The sequence below is a fragment of the Diabrotica virgifera genome, chromosome 4, assembly GCF_917563875.1.
Source record: "Diabrotica virgifera virgifera chromosome 4, PGI_DIABVI_V3a".
NCBI classification, from domain to species: domain Eukaryota; kingdom Metazoa; phylum Arthropoda; class Insecta; order Coleoptera; family Chrysomelidae; genus Diabrotica; species Diabrotica virgifera.
Genome location: NC_065446.1, coordinates 117,618,578 through 117,635,122, shown reverse-complemented (window position 1 = coordinate 117,635,122; position 16,545 = coordinate 117,618,578). Strand labels below are relative to the sequence as shown.

Below are 16,545 nucleotides of genomic sequence, written 5' to 3'. Positions count from 1 at the left end.
GGGGACAATTTCATCTTTATGCATGATAATGCACGGCCGCATATTGCAAGAATCGTGACAAATTACTTGGGGGAAGTAAGAATTAATACCCTAGAATGGCCAGCCTGCAGCCCTGATCTGAATATCATCGAACATCTTTGGGATGAACTTCACCGTAGGGTTAGAAGTCAACCAGGTCAGCCAGAAAGTCATGCAGAACTTCTAAACCTGCTTCGTGAAGAATATGTCGTATTCCTCAAGTATTTATTCAAAATTTGTTCCTTTCCCTTCCAAATCGTATGCAAACAGTTATTGATGTTTTAGGGCATAATATCCGATATTAGACAATTTTGTTCAAGTTCACTCGTAATTTTTATTGTTTGTAATTCGTTTCGATATTACACTATTTTCTTTTGTAGCCTTCTAATTAAATAAATTATGCTAATGAATCAAGCAGTATTGGCCATTTTTTGTTTTAAAAATGAAAGATGTTAAGTATACAATATGAAGCAGTAGGTACATAAAACTCCCCATGAATTTTTATTTTCGGAAATTTATAGGGTGGCCACTTTTTTGCCGTTCAGTGTACATTTTTTTCTGTCTTAATGTTTGTAAAGCCTATACAGGGTGTTTCATTGGCAAAGTAACATACATTAACTGTAGAAAGAGGATACTTAGGCGGTCTCAAAAATACCATAGTTAATGGGTCTAACTCCATTAATAACAAAGATACTGGGTGTTTTATCTATTTTACCATTTTTTTAATTGGTTCATAACTTTTTGACCACACTGTATATTTATTTTATATTTGGCACGCAAATATCATTTAAGGCGTACAATAAATTAATTTATTTACAATTGTAAAAATCCAGGTCCGGCTTAAAAAATATTGGAAAAACAACACCCTGCACATTAAATTTTTTTAAAATGGATTTTTCAGTTGAAAAGAGGATAAAAAACTAAATTCAGTGGTATACTTTGAATTTTCGGCAAAATGATTTTTCTGGTGAAATTTGGAATTTGAATTCTGAAATTAAGTGAATTGCGAGAGCTCTAAGTAGAAAAAATTGAAATACAGCTTACAGCTTGTCAACCACACTGTATATTGATTTTATATTTAACACGCGAATATTCTTTTAGGTGTCCAGTCAATTAATTTAATTACAATTATAAAAAATTCAGGTCCGGATTAAAAATATTGTATAAATGTTTCAACCCAAAAAAACACCTTGTATATTAATTTTTTTTAAAATGGATTTTGCATTTGAAAAGAGGATGAAAAACAAAATTAGTGGTATACTTTGAATTTTCGGCAAAATGATTTTTCTGGTAAAAATTTGAAATTGAATTCTGAAATTATGTGAATTGCGAAGCTCAAAGTAAAATAAATTAAAATATGACTTAATTTTAATTAATACCATTATTTAATCTAAATTGGTAAAATATTAACATTTGCACACATAACAATAATTTTTGATGATTCCCTCTGTGGCTCAGTGGTAAGAGCGCCTACCTTTGGATCGAAAGGTCCGAATGGTCGTGAGTTCGAATCTCACCAGGGTCAGAAATTTTTCGTTTATTATAAATTAATAAATAAATATAAATAAATAAAATTAAAAAAAGTTTCTGTCCTTGTGGGATCGGTACTCACCGGAGAGACTGCAGACGTTTGGATAGAATTAGCGTCTCTTTGCAAAGACAATGACGTCGACTTTGCAATGTAACAAGACACTTACTCAACACACACAGTACACAGTACACATGACGCTAGGTACCTAACTACAAAAATTTACCGTACCTACGTATAAAAAAAATAATTTTTGATGGTGGTAATTTTGAATAAGTACTTTAGTTTTGAATAGTGATTATGCTGCAAATTTTCGGTGTTTTGTTATCATTTTTAGCTATTTTGTTGATTAAAGTGATGTATTCTTTATTGACCCTTTATTATTTATTCATTATTTAAAGATGAATATTCGCCAAAAACTATTTTTCACACATAATAAAAAAAACACTAAAATATTAACATTTTACCAATTTAGATTAAATAATGGTATTAATTAAAATTAAGTCGCATTTTAATTTTTTCTACAAGAGCTCTCGCAATTGACATAATTTCAGTTTCAGAATTCAAATTCAAAATTTTACCAGAAAAATCATTTTGTCGAAAATTCAAAATATATCACTAATTTTGTTTTTCATCCTCTTTTCAAATGCGAAATCCATTGTAAAGAAAATTAATATACAAGGTGTTTTTTTGGGTCGGAATATTTACACAATATTTTTTAAACCGGACATGGATTTTTTATAATTGTAAATAAATTAATTGATTGGACACCTAAAAGAATATTCGCGTGTTAAATATAAAATCAATATACAGTGAGGTTGACAAGTTGTAAGCTGTATTTCAATTTTTTTCTACTTAGAGCTCTCGCAATTCACTTAATTTCCGAATTCAAATTCAAAATTTCACCAAAAAAATCATTTTGCCAAAAATTCAAATTATACCACTGAATTTAGATTTTCATCCTCTTTTCAACTGAAAAATCCATTTTAAAAAAATTTAATGTACAGGGTGTTGTTTTGGGGTCGGAACATTTTTCCAATATTTTTTAATCCGGACCTGGATTTTTTACAATTGTAAATAAATTAATTTATTGTACACCTTAAATGATATTTGTGTGCCAAATATAAAATACATATACAGTGTGGTTAAGAAGTTATGAACCAATTAAGAAAATGGTAAAATAGATAAAACACCCAGTATCTTTGTTATTAATGGAGTAAGACCCATTAAGTATGGTATTTTTGAGACCGCCTAAGTGTCCCCTTTCTACAGTTGACGTATGTTACTTTCCCAATGAAACACCCTGTATAATAACGTATGACGTGGATATATTAATATTATGTGACACATGACAGAAGCTCGAAACAAATGACTGTGAATGAAAAGCCCTATTGTCGAAATATATTAATCATATGCCAAAATATTTGTTAATGTTAACGAAAATAATGATATTCCATAACATCAACTCTAGAATTGAAATTTGTGTAGCACAGCTAAAATACGACACCAACACGGAACTGCCCGATCTTGTATAAGCGTCCACATGGTATTTTAATAAGAAAAACGTAATCGCGATTAAATTGAGAATTTTAGAATTATATTAATTAAATAAACAAAAACATTTATTATTATCAATAATATAAATTTTTTAAAACAATTATTTAAGTTCAATATTCCAAAAAATAATAATTTTAGTTAAATATTTTAGACATTCTTACACTACCATAGCCACCTTTACTTAACAAGCCATGAAGTTGAAACTTGGCAACATCTATTGGTAGACCGATTAATTCTGACAGTTCTCATTTGTTTTTAAATAATTTTCATTGTATTTACAGAGAAACTGAAATATTTTACAATATTTCGTGCTCCAAATTATAAAGAACATTAAAAGGTATGTTATTAAGATGATTTTAGTTCAATATAATATATTTTTATATAAACTTGCGTGCATATAGAAATCCGTCCACTTAAAAATTTTGTCATTTTTAATGTCTTATATTTCCTAAACTTGTTGGCAGATTTAAGTGATTTTTTTAAATATGTTATAGCCTAAGTCTTTAACAATACCGCTGTAATAATATTGTTGCTAACCAGTTAAATTTTTATGGTGTACCGGGCATTTATAAAATACTGAAATTAAAACCCAACTATAGACTCCGGTTTTCTTAACATTCTGTTTTTTTGATTAATTCGCTTATGTTTAACAACTAGATTTGTTATTTATCAACTCAGGGTGTTTCCAAATCAGTGCGACAAACTTTAAGGGGAAAGGAACAAAATGAAAAATTTTGACGCCTGTATTTTAAATGTAATAATTTTTTTCGAATTCTGAGAAAACTAATAAGTATTTTTGAAAAATTTAAACGCAGAATAAAAGATTACTTTATTACCGATGGCCAAAAGTCCCTTAGAATGAATAAAAAGTTTTTGAAGTTATACTTCTTTACGATCGAGGGTGAAGTTTTATACTTGCCTGGCGCATGCGCAGACAGACAGTATGTAGTTCGTCGCTAATCTTTCAAATTATGTATGTATCAGCGCAAATAAGTCATTAAAAGAATATATTAGTGTTTTTAGTAAATGTATTATTTATTATAATTTTTGTGTCTTTGGATTTGTCTTCCTCGGGAATAAAAAGAATATAAGGATAATATTATTATCCTGATGTATTCTCTGCTTGGATCTTCCACAAATAATACACAATAAATAACTTTTTATTAAGTTCACGTCTTAAATCAATTATTTATCAAATACACTATACATATATCAATATTATTTAATCAACAACTCAAAATCATAGAGGTATAGGTATATTAACATAGAGTGAGCCTACCTTCCGCGCTTCCTGGCGACAAGATCTCATGGACTGGTTTGCGGCATCTCTTTCTAACACATTGTATCGAGAAACTAAGATGACATTAAGCGTGAGTTAGGTACGGAAGGGGAGGACAACTGTCGCAGCTTTACTATGCGTAAGAGTGAAACAGCACTAATCCAAATAAAAAAGATGGAGTCGTCACTTCGCTCTTAATGACACTCTCTCTATGCTAATATATAACTCTATGCTCAAAATATTCCCGATGCCATGTCAAATATAGGGCTTTTCATTCACAGTCATTTGTTTCGAGCTTTTGTCATAACTCGTATAATCCGTGTATATTAATATTATACACAAATTATACAACATTTTACAGAAGCTCGAAACAAATGACAATCGATGAAAAGCCCTATTTAAAATTGTCACTGATTGTCAATGTCTGACTGACAATATTCTATTCGACTGAATGCGTTGTAAGACAAAGATAGATTTGGAAAATATTACCACGGACATGGTCTCCATTTTTTTCAAATCCTGAAAAAACTAATAAATACTTTTAAAAAATTTAAACGCAGAATGAAACACTAAATTATTACCGAGGGCCGAAAGTCCCTTAGAATAAATAAAAAGTTTATTTTGAATGAGATATTTGAAATTAAAAATCACACTAAATTTTCTCTTAGTTTTTCACTTCTGTAACTTATTAAAATAAACATTATAGAAGTTCTCAGGGACTTTCGGCCCTCACTAATAACGTAATCTTTCATTCTGTGTTTAAAATTTTCAAAAATACTTATTAGTTTTCTCAGGATTCGAAAAAAATAAATCCCCATTTGAATAGTATTGCATCCGAAAATAAGTACGTAGGTACCCATCCTCTTAAGCAAAAAGCAATGTTTATTTGCCAAATAAACATATCTTTCTATTTTCTGACAGCAATAGAATGTATTTTGAGTTAAATAAATTACATACATTCTTCTTTTTGCTTCAACAACAGCTACCACACGACCCCTATTCCCATTTAAAAAATCATCGATTACGTCATCACGCCCAGATGGATGACGTCACTATTATGAAATATATATCAAAAAATTGTAATTTAAAAATAAAAATCGACCTGTTTCGGCATTTCCTTAAAATCCAATACTACCAAATATCGAGGTGGACTGTTTTCTTTGGCCCACCCTGTATAATTGAATTAACAAAAACACCAATAATTTTTTTTTCATATTGTTTATTTGATGTGATACGTAACTTGAAAGATTTGGCAACTAACTTCAGACTGTCATTTTTATCTTGTTGGTGTGCGCGTACTTCATACTGTCGTTTTTATAAAAATTCACTCTCAATGCATTTTTCCCAGTCGCGCCTAAAGAAGTATAACTTATTAAATGCAAAATAATCTAAAAATAGTCATATTCAGTTTTCGGTATAGATAGGGCCTTTTTAGCCTAAATATAGGCCATTTAGGCCCGGTACTTTATGTCTCCGTTAACAGCCGGTTAGTTAACCGTAACCGGTGTTTAATCGGGACCTCTTGCGTTGTAATAAATGCAATTACAAGTATTATTATAATTATAAATAAGTATAATAATAATTAAAATTGCATTTATTATTATTACAACGCAAGAGGAGACTCTCTAAAGAGGTCCCGATTAAAGCCCGGTTAACTAACCGGCTGTTAATCGAGACATAAAGTACCGGGCCTAAATATTAAAACACATTGATATTATATTATAGATATCTACTTACCAGTCTTGTGTTGTATGAGGTGTTGACTCCCTGCTAGCATTTTTATGCCAACTGCACCTTGATTTTTTATTAGGGGGGTTAAAACTATCGTTTAAAGGCGACCAAAAAGATAGGTTACTTTTTGATTTTTTAATAGTATCTTCAATATTTACGTTACTCATATTGTTGCGTTAAATTAAAGGTTAGGAATATTTTAATAACAACACAATAAATCTTTATTGCAATGAAACTACCACTATTTGATCGACTTTTTACGACTGAACTAGAATAACATAAAAATACAAAAAGAAAGCACAGAAAGCTACACGTGGATAGATCTACCAACGCGCATGTTGTGGTAGGGTAGGGATGTATAAGCAAAGCGGTCTCATTTGATGTCAAAAAAGAAGTGGGAGCAAATAGATGTTGGGATGGGCGTTTACAAAAATAACGTTCCTAAAGAACGATATATCTTATATCCCAATACAATCTGTTCCTCTGTCCTCTGTAGACCATATCCTGGTCGTTTTCCTTATGTTCCCTATAATAATTCATGTAGATCAATCTGTGTATCTCTTATCTAAGATTTTTAATGATTTATGTATTACTGAGTGCTGAATTTAGATATGTATATTTAATAAATTGTATGAAAGGAAATGGATAAATAGGAAAAGAAATAAGTAAGACTGAAGCAGCTTCTTCCCCTTTTATTCGCTAACCTGATACAAGTATCGTATTATCATTAGTTTAAATTAGTCTTACGGAACTTCCTGCAATCTTTTCTCGACCTTCCGTCAATCCTGCGGATTCTGAGATCGGAATGCCAATGGTTGAAACAATGTAATCGGTTTACCCCATAACTAATCTTTTATGGGTATTTTCCCATTGATTTTGTTTTAATCTTTTACCTTACCACCTTACACACAACCCTTTGTCAGCTTCTCAAGACCATTTTTCAGAAATAGCCCAGTCGGGATAGAATTTGACCTTGCATTACGAGCTGCCCCAAATTTTATTTTTCTAATCTTTAGGGGGGGGGTTAATAGTAGTATAACTTTAAAATCTCGACTGAATTTGATCGTTGCGTTAGCCGCCATCTTGATTTTAAACGAGAACCGTTTTTGCTCAATATCTCCACCATTTTCAACTTTTCGACAAAAAGTATAGAAACTGAAATTGTTGAAAATGCAATTTTCCAGAATTTCGTTTTTTATAATTTTTTTCGTGCGGTCGATATTTATGGGGAAAAATAGTGACAGTTAGAGCATAATTATTGATTTATTGAATTATCTCGTTTATTATTAGTTTTACAACAAATTTGAACCTATACAAAAATGAAGAGAATTAAATTTTGTATAATTTTGATCTGTTTCATTTTTTTGATAAAATCAACATTTAAGGTAGTACGTATGCGGTAAAGGCGCGAGCGTAAAACCTGATTGATTTTATAGCATTTGTTTTTGTTCAATATCTCCGCCATTTTCAACTTTTCGACAAAAAGTGTAAGAACTGAAATTGTTGCAATTAACTAAAGTGCACAATTAACTTTAAGTTGCACTTAAAGTGTAAGAACTCCCCCCGGGTCTACGGGGAAGGGGAATGGGATAATTCCCCCCCTACAGGGTCCAAAATTTAAAAAAAATTGTTGAAATATTTAAATATGATAACTAACATGAAACTTAATTATCGACAGACAAGTTCAACCAATAAAACCCGCTAGTTAATAAAATTAGGTGAACTTAATGCATATAAGTTATTATTTATGTCTTTTATGTACTTAGTTTGGTTGGTGTTTCATTGGAAGTTTCAAAAATTGTATAAAATATAATTCTCTTTATTTTTGTTTATGTACAATTATGTCGTAAAGTTATATAATGAGACAATTCAATAATTATGCTTCCCCTCCGCTTCCACTATTTTCCCCCTTAACTCAGAGAATATTGATCGCATAAAAAAATTGTGGAAAAGAAATTGTAGGAAATTGCGTTTCCAACAATTTTAGTTCCTACCGTTCTTGTCGAGAAGTTGAAAATGGCGGAGATATTAAGCAACAACGGTTCTCCTTTAAAATCAATATGGCGGCTAATGCAACCGCGGAATTCAGTCGAGATTTAAAATTTACACTACTATTGATCTCCCCTAAAGGATAGAATTATAAAATTTGGGGCAGCTGGGAAACAAGATTCAATTCAGTAATTATGCTCCCCCCACCACTTTTTACAATTTTCCCACTTAACTCGGAAAATATCAACGGCATGAAAAAAATTGTTAAAAAGAAATTGTAGGAAATCATATTTGGAACAATTTTAGTTGAAAATGGCGTAGATATTGAACAAAAACAATTGCTACAAAATCAAGCAGGTCTTACGCTCGCGCCATTGTCGCATCCGTACTACCTTAAACATTAACTTTAGCAAAAAATGAAAGAGATTAAAATTGTGTAGAATTTAATTCTCTCTATTTTTGTATGGGGACATTTTTGTCGTAGAACTAATAATAAACCAGATAATTCAATAATTATGCTCTAACTGTTACTATTTTCCGCCATAACTCGGAAAATATCGATGGCACGAAAAATTGTAGGAATAGAAATGATATAAAATCACATTTTCAACAATTTTGGTTGTTATACTTCTTATCGAAAAGTTGAAAATGGCGGAGATATTGAGCAAAAGCGGTTCTCGTTTAAAATCAAGATGGCGGCTAAATCAACGGCGTAATTCAGTCGAGATTTTAAATTTACACTACTATTAACCCACCCTAAAGATTAGAAAAATAAAATTTGGGACAGCTCCTAATGCAAGGTTAGGCCTGTTATTCGTCTAACCCGACTGGACTAAAAGATCTGCCCAAAATAAGATTTTATTTGCTCTATTATGATGTTACTAAAACTTTTTTGATGTTCAATTGTTTAATAATAATCATCGATGTAATAATAATATAGGACATTCCAAGACTTTGACGTTTATGAAACCGCTGGGAGTCAAACTGTCAAACATTATATTTGTTTATATGTGTACCACATTGTTTCTTAAGTTTTCTACCGTTAACAGGTTTTTAGTTGTATTTTCCGAACATTTTGTTGTAAATTTTGTGTGGTTTTTAGTTGTAGAAGTACTTGAAGTACTACTACAAGTACCTACTTTTGCTAGTACAAGCAAAATATTGTAACAACAGATTGTACAAAAGTACAAGCAAAAGATTGACAAAATAAATAATATAGGTCCACTTTCCCTCAAGGGGTCTGAGTTAACCTACGGTTGAGACAGTTTTCCAAGCGTAAGTGACATGGACATGGTTAGTTATTTAGAATTTTTATAGGATGTTTTATAGCATTTAACCATTGTTTTTTCTCTCAGATAATAACTTATTTAGTTGTTTTATGCTTAAAATGTAGCACTGACGGTAACCGATAAAACTGAACTTTATCATGATTACTTCGCATTCCACACTTCAAAACACAGCAGAAATAAGCCATATTATTTGTTTAAATTAATTTCTCCGGTGAAAATGTTAAATTAATCCTTGTACAAAACAAAATTACAAAGAAACGCAACTAAAAATGATCTAAAACGCATTAAGAACTGATAGAATAACATTTATGTTTGCCTCCCAGCCGCCATGTTGATTTAATTTTGACAGCATGTTGGAATGCCCTATTGTGTTTTTACTTATACGAGTGTATTTTTAAATCATAATTAGATAAGACATATTTTTGGTAATATATTTTTTTAGTTAATCTTGGTTTGTGTTTTAGAATAATTGTATAAAAATGGTTCTTTCGTGCATTGGATTGAATTGTACTACAAGAAATTTCAATAGAGAACATGTATTGCCATGAGTATTAAGTATTAATTTAAACTATGCGTACTATATTCAATAATATAAAATAAAATGACATTCTCTCTCTCTCTCTCTCTCTCTCTCTCTCTCTCTCTCTCTCTCTCTCTCTCTCTCTCTCTTCTCTCTCTCTCTCTCTCTCTACGACCTGTAGCTTCTATGTGGAGCAAAGGGCTCTTTGCGCGTTTCTTAGCCGGTATAGATGATACTAGGTCAACGCACGAAATGACATCCTATCACCCACTAAAAGATGAGGCCGTAGCGCAGTGAATATGTTACTGCCATAAGAAGCTAGAGGATTAAGAAGAAATAACATATTGTTTGAAGATAATGAAATAGAAACTGACATAGATCTGCTTCCAGAAGAATTGAACATTGTGGCGGTAGGAGAGAAGAAATCTAAATTAAAGGATTGAATCCTTTTTTATATCCGTGGATTTATTATTAGGAAAACTGTTCCCAAACTGAAGTGTTTAGATTGTATTCAATGATAATTGATTGTATTAGATTGTATTCAGTCGTATTGTCGTTTTGTTTGTATACGTAATTTTCATTACCATATTTTATTATAATATTTAACCCCCAAAATATTTGTTTATAAAAGTAACTACTTCGCTTATATATTGATAAAAGGCAACCACGTTTAAAAATAGCTCCTGACATCCGAGTACCAAGACCGAGTACCTTAATAAAATAGCGACCGCTTAATAAAATAACATAACCGAAATCTTACTATGTATCTATATTTATCTATCAGCCTTGCAACATCCAATATTGGACATAGGCTTCCCCTTCGCTCCTCCATGTTTCTCTATCCTGAGCCATGTGCATCCATTTTGAGCCGGCTTGGTATTTTAGGTCATTTACCCATCTCATGCTGTGGTCTCCCTCTCTTTCGTTTGTATGTCCATGGTCTCTACTCTGTAATAATTTTATTCCATCTTTCGTCTTTTTGTCTAATAGTATGACCGGCGAATTTCCATTTTAGTTTAGCTGTTTGGCGAGTAACATCCTTAACTTTTGTGATATTTAATTCTTACCCAGGAATTCCTTTTTTTATCTGACAGTCTTATGTTGATTATTTGTCTTTCCATTGCTCTTTGTGTTTTCGCAATTCTGTCCATATTCGCTTTTGTGAATGTCCATGTTTGACATTCATATGTGAGGACCTGAGGAATACATTGGTCGTAGAGTTTCGTTTTTAGATATTGAGGATATTTTTTATTCTTCAATATGAAGCTGAGCTTACCAAACGAGGCCCACGCTAACTTCGTTCGTGTCTTTATTTCTGCCGTTTGGTTGTCTCTATTCAATTTTACTATTTGTCCCAAGTATATGTATTCATTCACTTCTTCTATTTGGTTTTGTTTAACTAAGATTCTTAACTCATCTTCTTGATTTGTTATCATCACTTTTGTTTTGTTGTAATTCATATTTAATCCAACTTTACTGGCTGGCTTCTTGGTCTATTTGTTGTATCATTATTTGTAGTTGTTCCTTGTCTGTAAAGATAAGGACGATATCGTCAGCGTATCTTAGATGATTTCATGATTTAAGTATTGGCCGTTAATGATGATTCCATATTTTTCCCATTGTAATCTCTTGAAAATATCTTTTAGTGCTTGGTTGAAGAGTTTCGGTGAAATCGTATCTCCGTGTCTAACGCCCCTTTTGTTAGGTTTTCTTTAATGTTTTATATTCAATCAAGTTTAATTTTCAAATTCTTGCCCCCTTATTTCCGCCGAAAAATAGCGTCCTCTAGCCGGCTTCAATTATGTCTTATACGTTCATAGAGAGTTCGACCTCTAGGTTATTTAATATAGTTGTTTCATTTTATCTTTGTCCAAACGTCATGATTCATTTTCAGACAAGTTAAATCAAAACATTTAATGGGATGGGTACGAACTTTCGGCTTTAATGCTATTCAAATGGGATTCATTTTTTTCGAATCCTGAGAAAACTAATAAGTATTTTTGAAAAATTTAAACGTATTTAAATTAAAACTTCTATAATGTTTATTTTAATAAGTTACAGGGGTGAAAAACTAAGAGAAAATTTAGTGTGATTTTTAATTTCAAATATCTCATTCAAAAGAAACTTTTTATTCATTCTAATGGACTTTCGGCCCTCGGTAATAAAGTAATCTTTCATTCTGCGTTTAAATTTTTCAAAAATACTTATTAGTTTTCTCGGGATTCGAAAAAAAATGATTACATTTAAAATACATTGAAAATTTTGACAAGCGTCAAAATTTTGCATTTTGTTCCTTTCCCCTTAAGTGAAACGACGTCGATGAGTAATATCATTGATACGTACTGTCGCTGGAATAATTAGGAAATAGCTATTATCCCGGTGGACTTCTTTTATAAAGTTATTCTATTGAAGTGTTTAATCTGTTTTCACTATTGAGGAGATTGATGGACTCAACATTAAACAGCTTGAACATCGTACCGACTATTACTAGTATAAAGATAAATATAGAACAGTAATACCGGGTGTCCACTTATATTTTCCCCCATTTTAACTCCCTATAACTTCTAAACGGCTCAAGAGATAAATATGCGGTTTTCACTGAAATGTTTTATTTTAGTAAAAGTTTTGTCTGAATGGATTGAATTTTTTTTATCGCTTTCAAATACGAAAAAAAAATGGTGGATTTTGAAAAAAACGTTGTTGACTTTTTTTTAATAAAACACCCAGTATATTTTTTGTAAAATGAAAGAAAGGTCATTCACCTATCCAGCGATATAAAGTTTTTCAAAATCGGTTGTCAAATCACTGAGTAATTAATTTTTAAAATGACGGGTGCAACGTGGATATCACATACCTAAATAACATAACTGAGCAAAATGATATTATTATGTTATGTAATTTCCACATTGCATCTCTCATTTGAAAAATTAATTGCTCAGTCATTTGGCAACCGATTTTAAAAAAATTTATATTGCTAGATAGGTAAATGACCGTTTTTCAAGATACAAAAAAATATACTGGGTGTTTTAATAAAAAAAGTCAACAACGTTTTTTTTTCAAAAATCCGCCATTTTTTATTTAAAAGCAATATAAAAAATGGTCACTTACCTAAAAACTTGAAAAAACGGTCATTTATCTATCCAGCGATATAAAATTTTTTAAAATCGGTTGTTAAATGACTGAGCAATTAATTTTTAAAATGAGAGATGCAATGTGGAAATCACATAACTTGGTTAGTTACATATGTTATTTAGGTATGTGATATCCACGTTGCACCTCTCATTTTAAAAATTAATTACTCAGTGATTTGACAACCGATTTTGAAAAACTTTATATCGCTAGATAGGTGAATGACCTTTCTTTCAATTTACAAAAAAATATACTGGGTGTTCCATTAAAAAAAACTCAACAACGTTTTTTTCAAAAAGCCGCCATATTTTATTTCGTATTTGAAAGCGATATAAAAATTCAATCCATTCAGACAAAACTTTTACTAAAATAAAACATGTCAGTGAAAACCGCATATTTTTATCTTGAGCCGTTTAGAAGTTATAGGCAGTTAAAATGGGGGAAAATATAAGTGGACACCCGGTATATAAATTTTAAAAAAAGTTAAACATTAATCTCAAAAATAAACAGATAAGTTTCCCTTTGACAGAACTATAGCCACACTCAAGTAGTATTCGCGAGCTCAAGCGAGGGTGCTGCCGCTTATTTGGAACTAGAGGAAATGGGATCAAAATATAAACCAATCATTCGTTAACCTATGTATGGACGTCGTTTGAAAGCTTGTCGGATGTGTTCATTTAATAAATAATTTATTTATATTAATTAATTACATCAATAACAATATTAATTATAGAAAAATACGATATCCCAATTACATCGGCCATTTTCATGCAACTGCACTGCCACCTATAGTCGATTGAGTTCGCGAATAATGACAATTTGTAGGTTAAAAAATATTACTTGTCACATTTGCGTAAAAAAGTAAATAGGTACTTACCATAGAGGTATATATTAACATAGAGTGAGCCTACTTTCCGCGCTTCCTGACGACAAGATCTCATGGACTGGTTTGCGGCATCTCTTTCTAACACATTGTATCGAGAATCTGTGATGACATTCAGTGTAAGTATAGGCACGGAAGGGGAGGACAACTGTAGCAGCTTTACTATGCGTAAGAGTGAAACAGCACTAATCCAAATAAAAAAGATGGTGTCGTCACTTCGCTCTGAATGACACTCTCTCTATGCTAATATATAACTCTATGGTACTTACCGGAAGTAATCACAATAGGGCTTTTCATCGACTGTCATTTGTTTCGAGCTTCTGTCATGTGTCACATAATATTAATATATCTACGCCATACGTATTTGGTTTGTATCATTGGTATATATCAATTTTGTAAAAATAAAGTTGTTTATCAACATATTCGAATTTTGTTAATTATTTGTTAATACAATGGATGTTAAGTTATTAATTAATTTAATAAAAATATATCATAGAGTCATTTCAATATTTCAGATAAATATGAGTTGTTTATTAGCCTAATTCGGGGTTATATACACATATTATACGATAGGTAAATCCAATAAACATTTTAAAGACCAGGAAATGAAACAAAATAGTTGGAAATCCCACGGCATGCGGGACCAAGGAGCATATCTTCGTTTATTTCCTAATCCATGTAACACACAAAACAGATAAATATTATAATAAATAGTACTATAAGTATAAATAAATAAACACAAAGTTTGTTTATTACTGTTCGCATAATTTATAGGCTATGTTGTTGAATTAGAATTAAGTCATTGTTTACTCTTTCTACTCATGCGCAAAAATTCTTCTACGTCGATCTATAAATTGACATAATATTTTCTTACGTTTCCAGTCAGTAGTTAGTTTTTTTTTAGTAAGTAGTAAGTAGTATTTTTAGTAAAAAAAACAATAAATGCTGTATAAAAGGTATATTTAAAAAAACCCTCAAAAGGGCCACATCAATTCACATAACTAGTTTTCGACTGGTTTACCAGTCATCATCAGTGCTTACCTAAAATGAATATAACCTGATAAAAAGGGCAAAGATGTTGAAATTTTGACTAGGGTTAAAAAATTTTTAGGTTATACTCACGTGCAATGTACATGTTAGCCACCAAAATGCTATTTTACAAAAATATGTGGGTCAAAGCCCATTTCAAGTAGTCCGTTAAGGAAACATAAGTATAAAAAGCTACCTTAAGCCTTGATGTTTAAAATATAATTTAATTTGCCCTAGGTAACATCTGAAATTTGGGTGTGACTTGTTCACAAGTGAACAAGTCACACCCAAATTTCAGATGTTACCTAGGGCAAATTAAATTATATTTTAAACATCAAGGCTTAAGGTAGCTTTTTATACTTATGTTTCCTTAACGGACTACTTGAAATGGGCTTTGACCCACATATTTTTGTAAAATAGCATTTTGGTGGCTAACATGTACATTGCACGTGAGTATAACCTAAAAATTTTTTAACCCTAGTCAAAATTTCAACATCTTTGCCCTTTTTATCAGGTTATATTCATTTTAGGTAAGCACTGATGATGACTGGTAAACCAGTCGAAAACTAGTTATGTGAATTGATGTGGCCCTTTTGAGGGTTTTTTTAAATATACCTTTTATACAGCATTTATTGTTTTTGTATCACATGGTATACAGCCAACTACAGGAAAACTTTTTTCCTTGTGGATTTTTATTTTTAGTAAGTTCGGTGCCGACCACCGAACTAGCAACACGCGTGCGAGCGAAGCGGAGCAGCAGAAGAGAAGAGAAGCCAACGAGAAGTGGGGATAGTTCGGCTGTGGACTTTTCAGTCCTGCCTTGAATGTAAGCAAGGCAGCAGTTGAGCGTTTTCACTCTCCGAGGCGTGAAAACGACGAGCCAACGGTGGAAGAAGTTGTACGGCTAGCAGGAATTTTCATTCCAATCACGAATGTAAGCGTGATAGCGAAGTCGTGCACTTCAAAGCCTTAGGCGAGAAGGAGATGCAAAGGCCGATCGGCTGGATGTGGTGAAACTGAGGGAATTTGATTTTATTGGATTCTCTGAGACGCCACAGCTAGAGATCGGCTAGCGGAAAAAGAATTAGCGGGCTCGACGTGAGCCCGCTACGGGATATCTACTGTGCCTCCGTAAGGGATGGGTGCAATTTAAAACATTGTACCTCGACACTGCAAGGTGTAGTTTTCTAGGATCCTACATCGTGCAGCCCCGGCCCCTAGGTCAGTAGATTGAGAAACGCAAGAGGAACCCGTACCTAGTTCTGTCTGGGTACGTGATCTACCGCGCTTGGTGCAGGGAGCCAACCCTGAAGTCGGGCCAGTCGGCAGAAAAAAAGGCTTCGTCAATATTAGGACCGTTCGCCCCCAACCCCAGACGATTGATCGAGCTAGGTCTCGATCACGGCCCCGATCCATGGCGCAATCCCCGCCAATCTATGAGGACTCACGCAAAGTGGGCCCAAACCTGTTTCAGGGATTAAGCTCCGACACAGACGACTGCTCATCCGTGGATCAAAATGGTTTCAAAAAACCTAGGAGCGAGAGGAAAAAGGAGAAATCCAAAAAGAAGAAAGAGCAGAATACGAAGAGCGA

At 32.2% G+C, this 16,545-nt stretch overlaps 1 protein-coding gene across 1 annotated transcript in view; it reads right to left on the bottom strand.

The window, feature by feature from the left end:
• The window catches only part of LOC114334177 (cystathionine beta-synthase), a 65,131-nt gene extending 58,686 nt beyond the window's left edge, over window positions 1–6,445 (bottom strand). The window contains exon 1 of the mRNA XM_050648379.1: window positions 6,120–6,445. Coding sequence (XP_050504336.1) covers window positions 6,120–6,280 — 161 coding nt within the window. The 5' untranslated portion in view covers window positions 6,281–6,445. The remainder of the gene's footprint in view (window positions 1–6,119) is intronic.
• Between the last annotated feature and the right edge of the window lie 10,100 nt (window positions 6,446–16,545).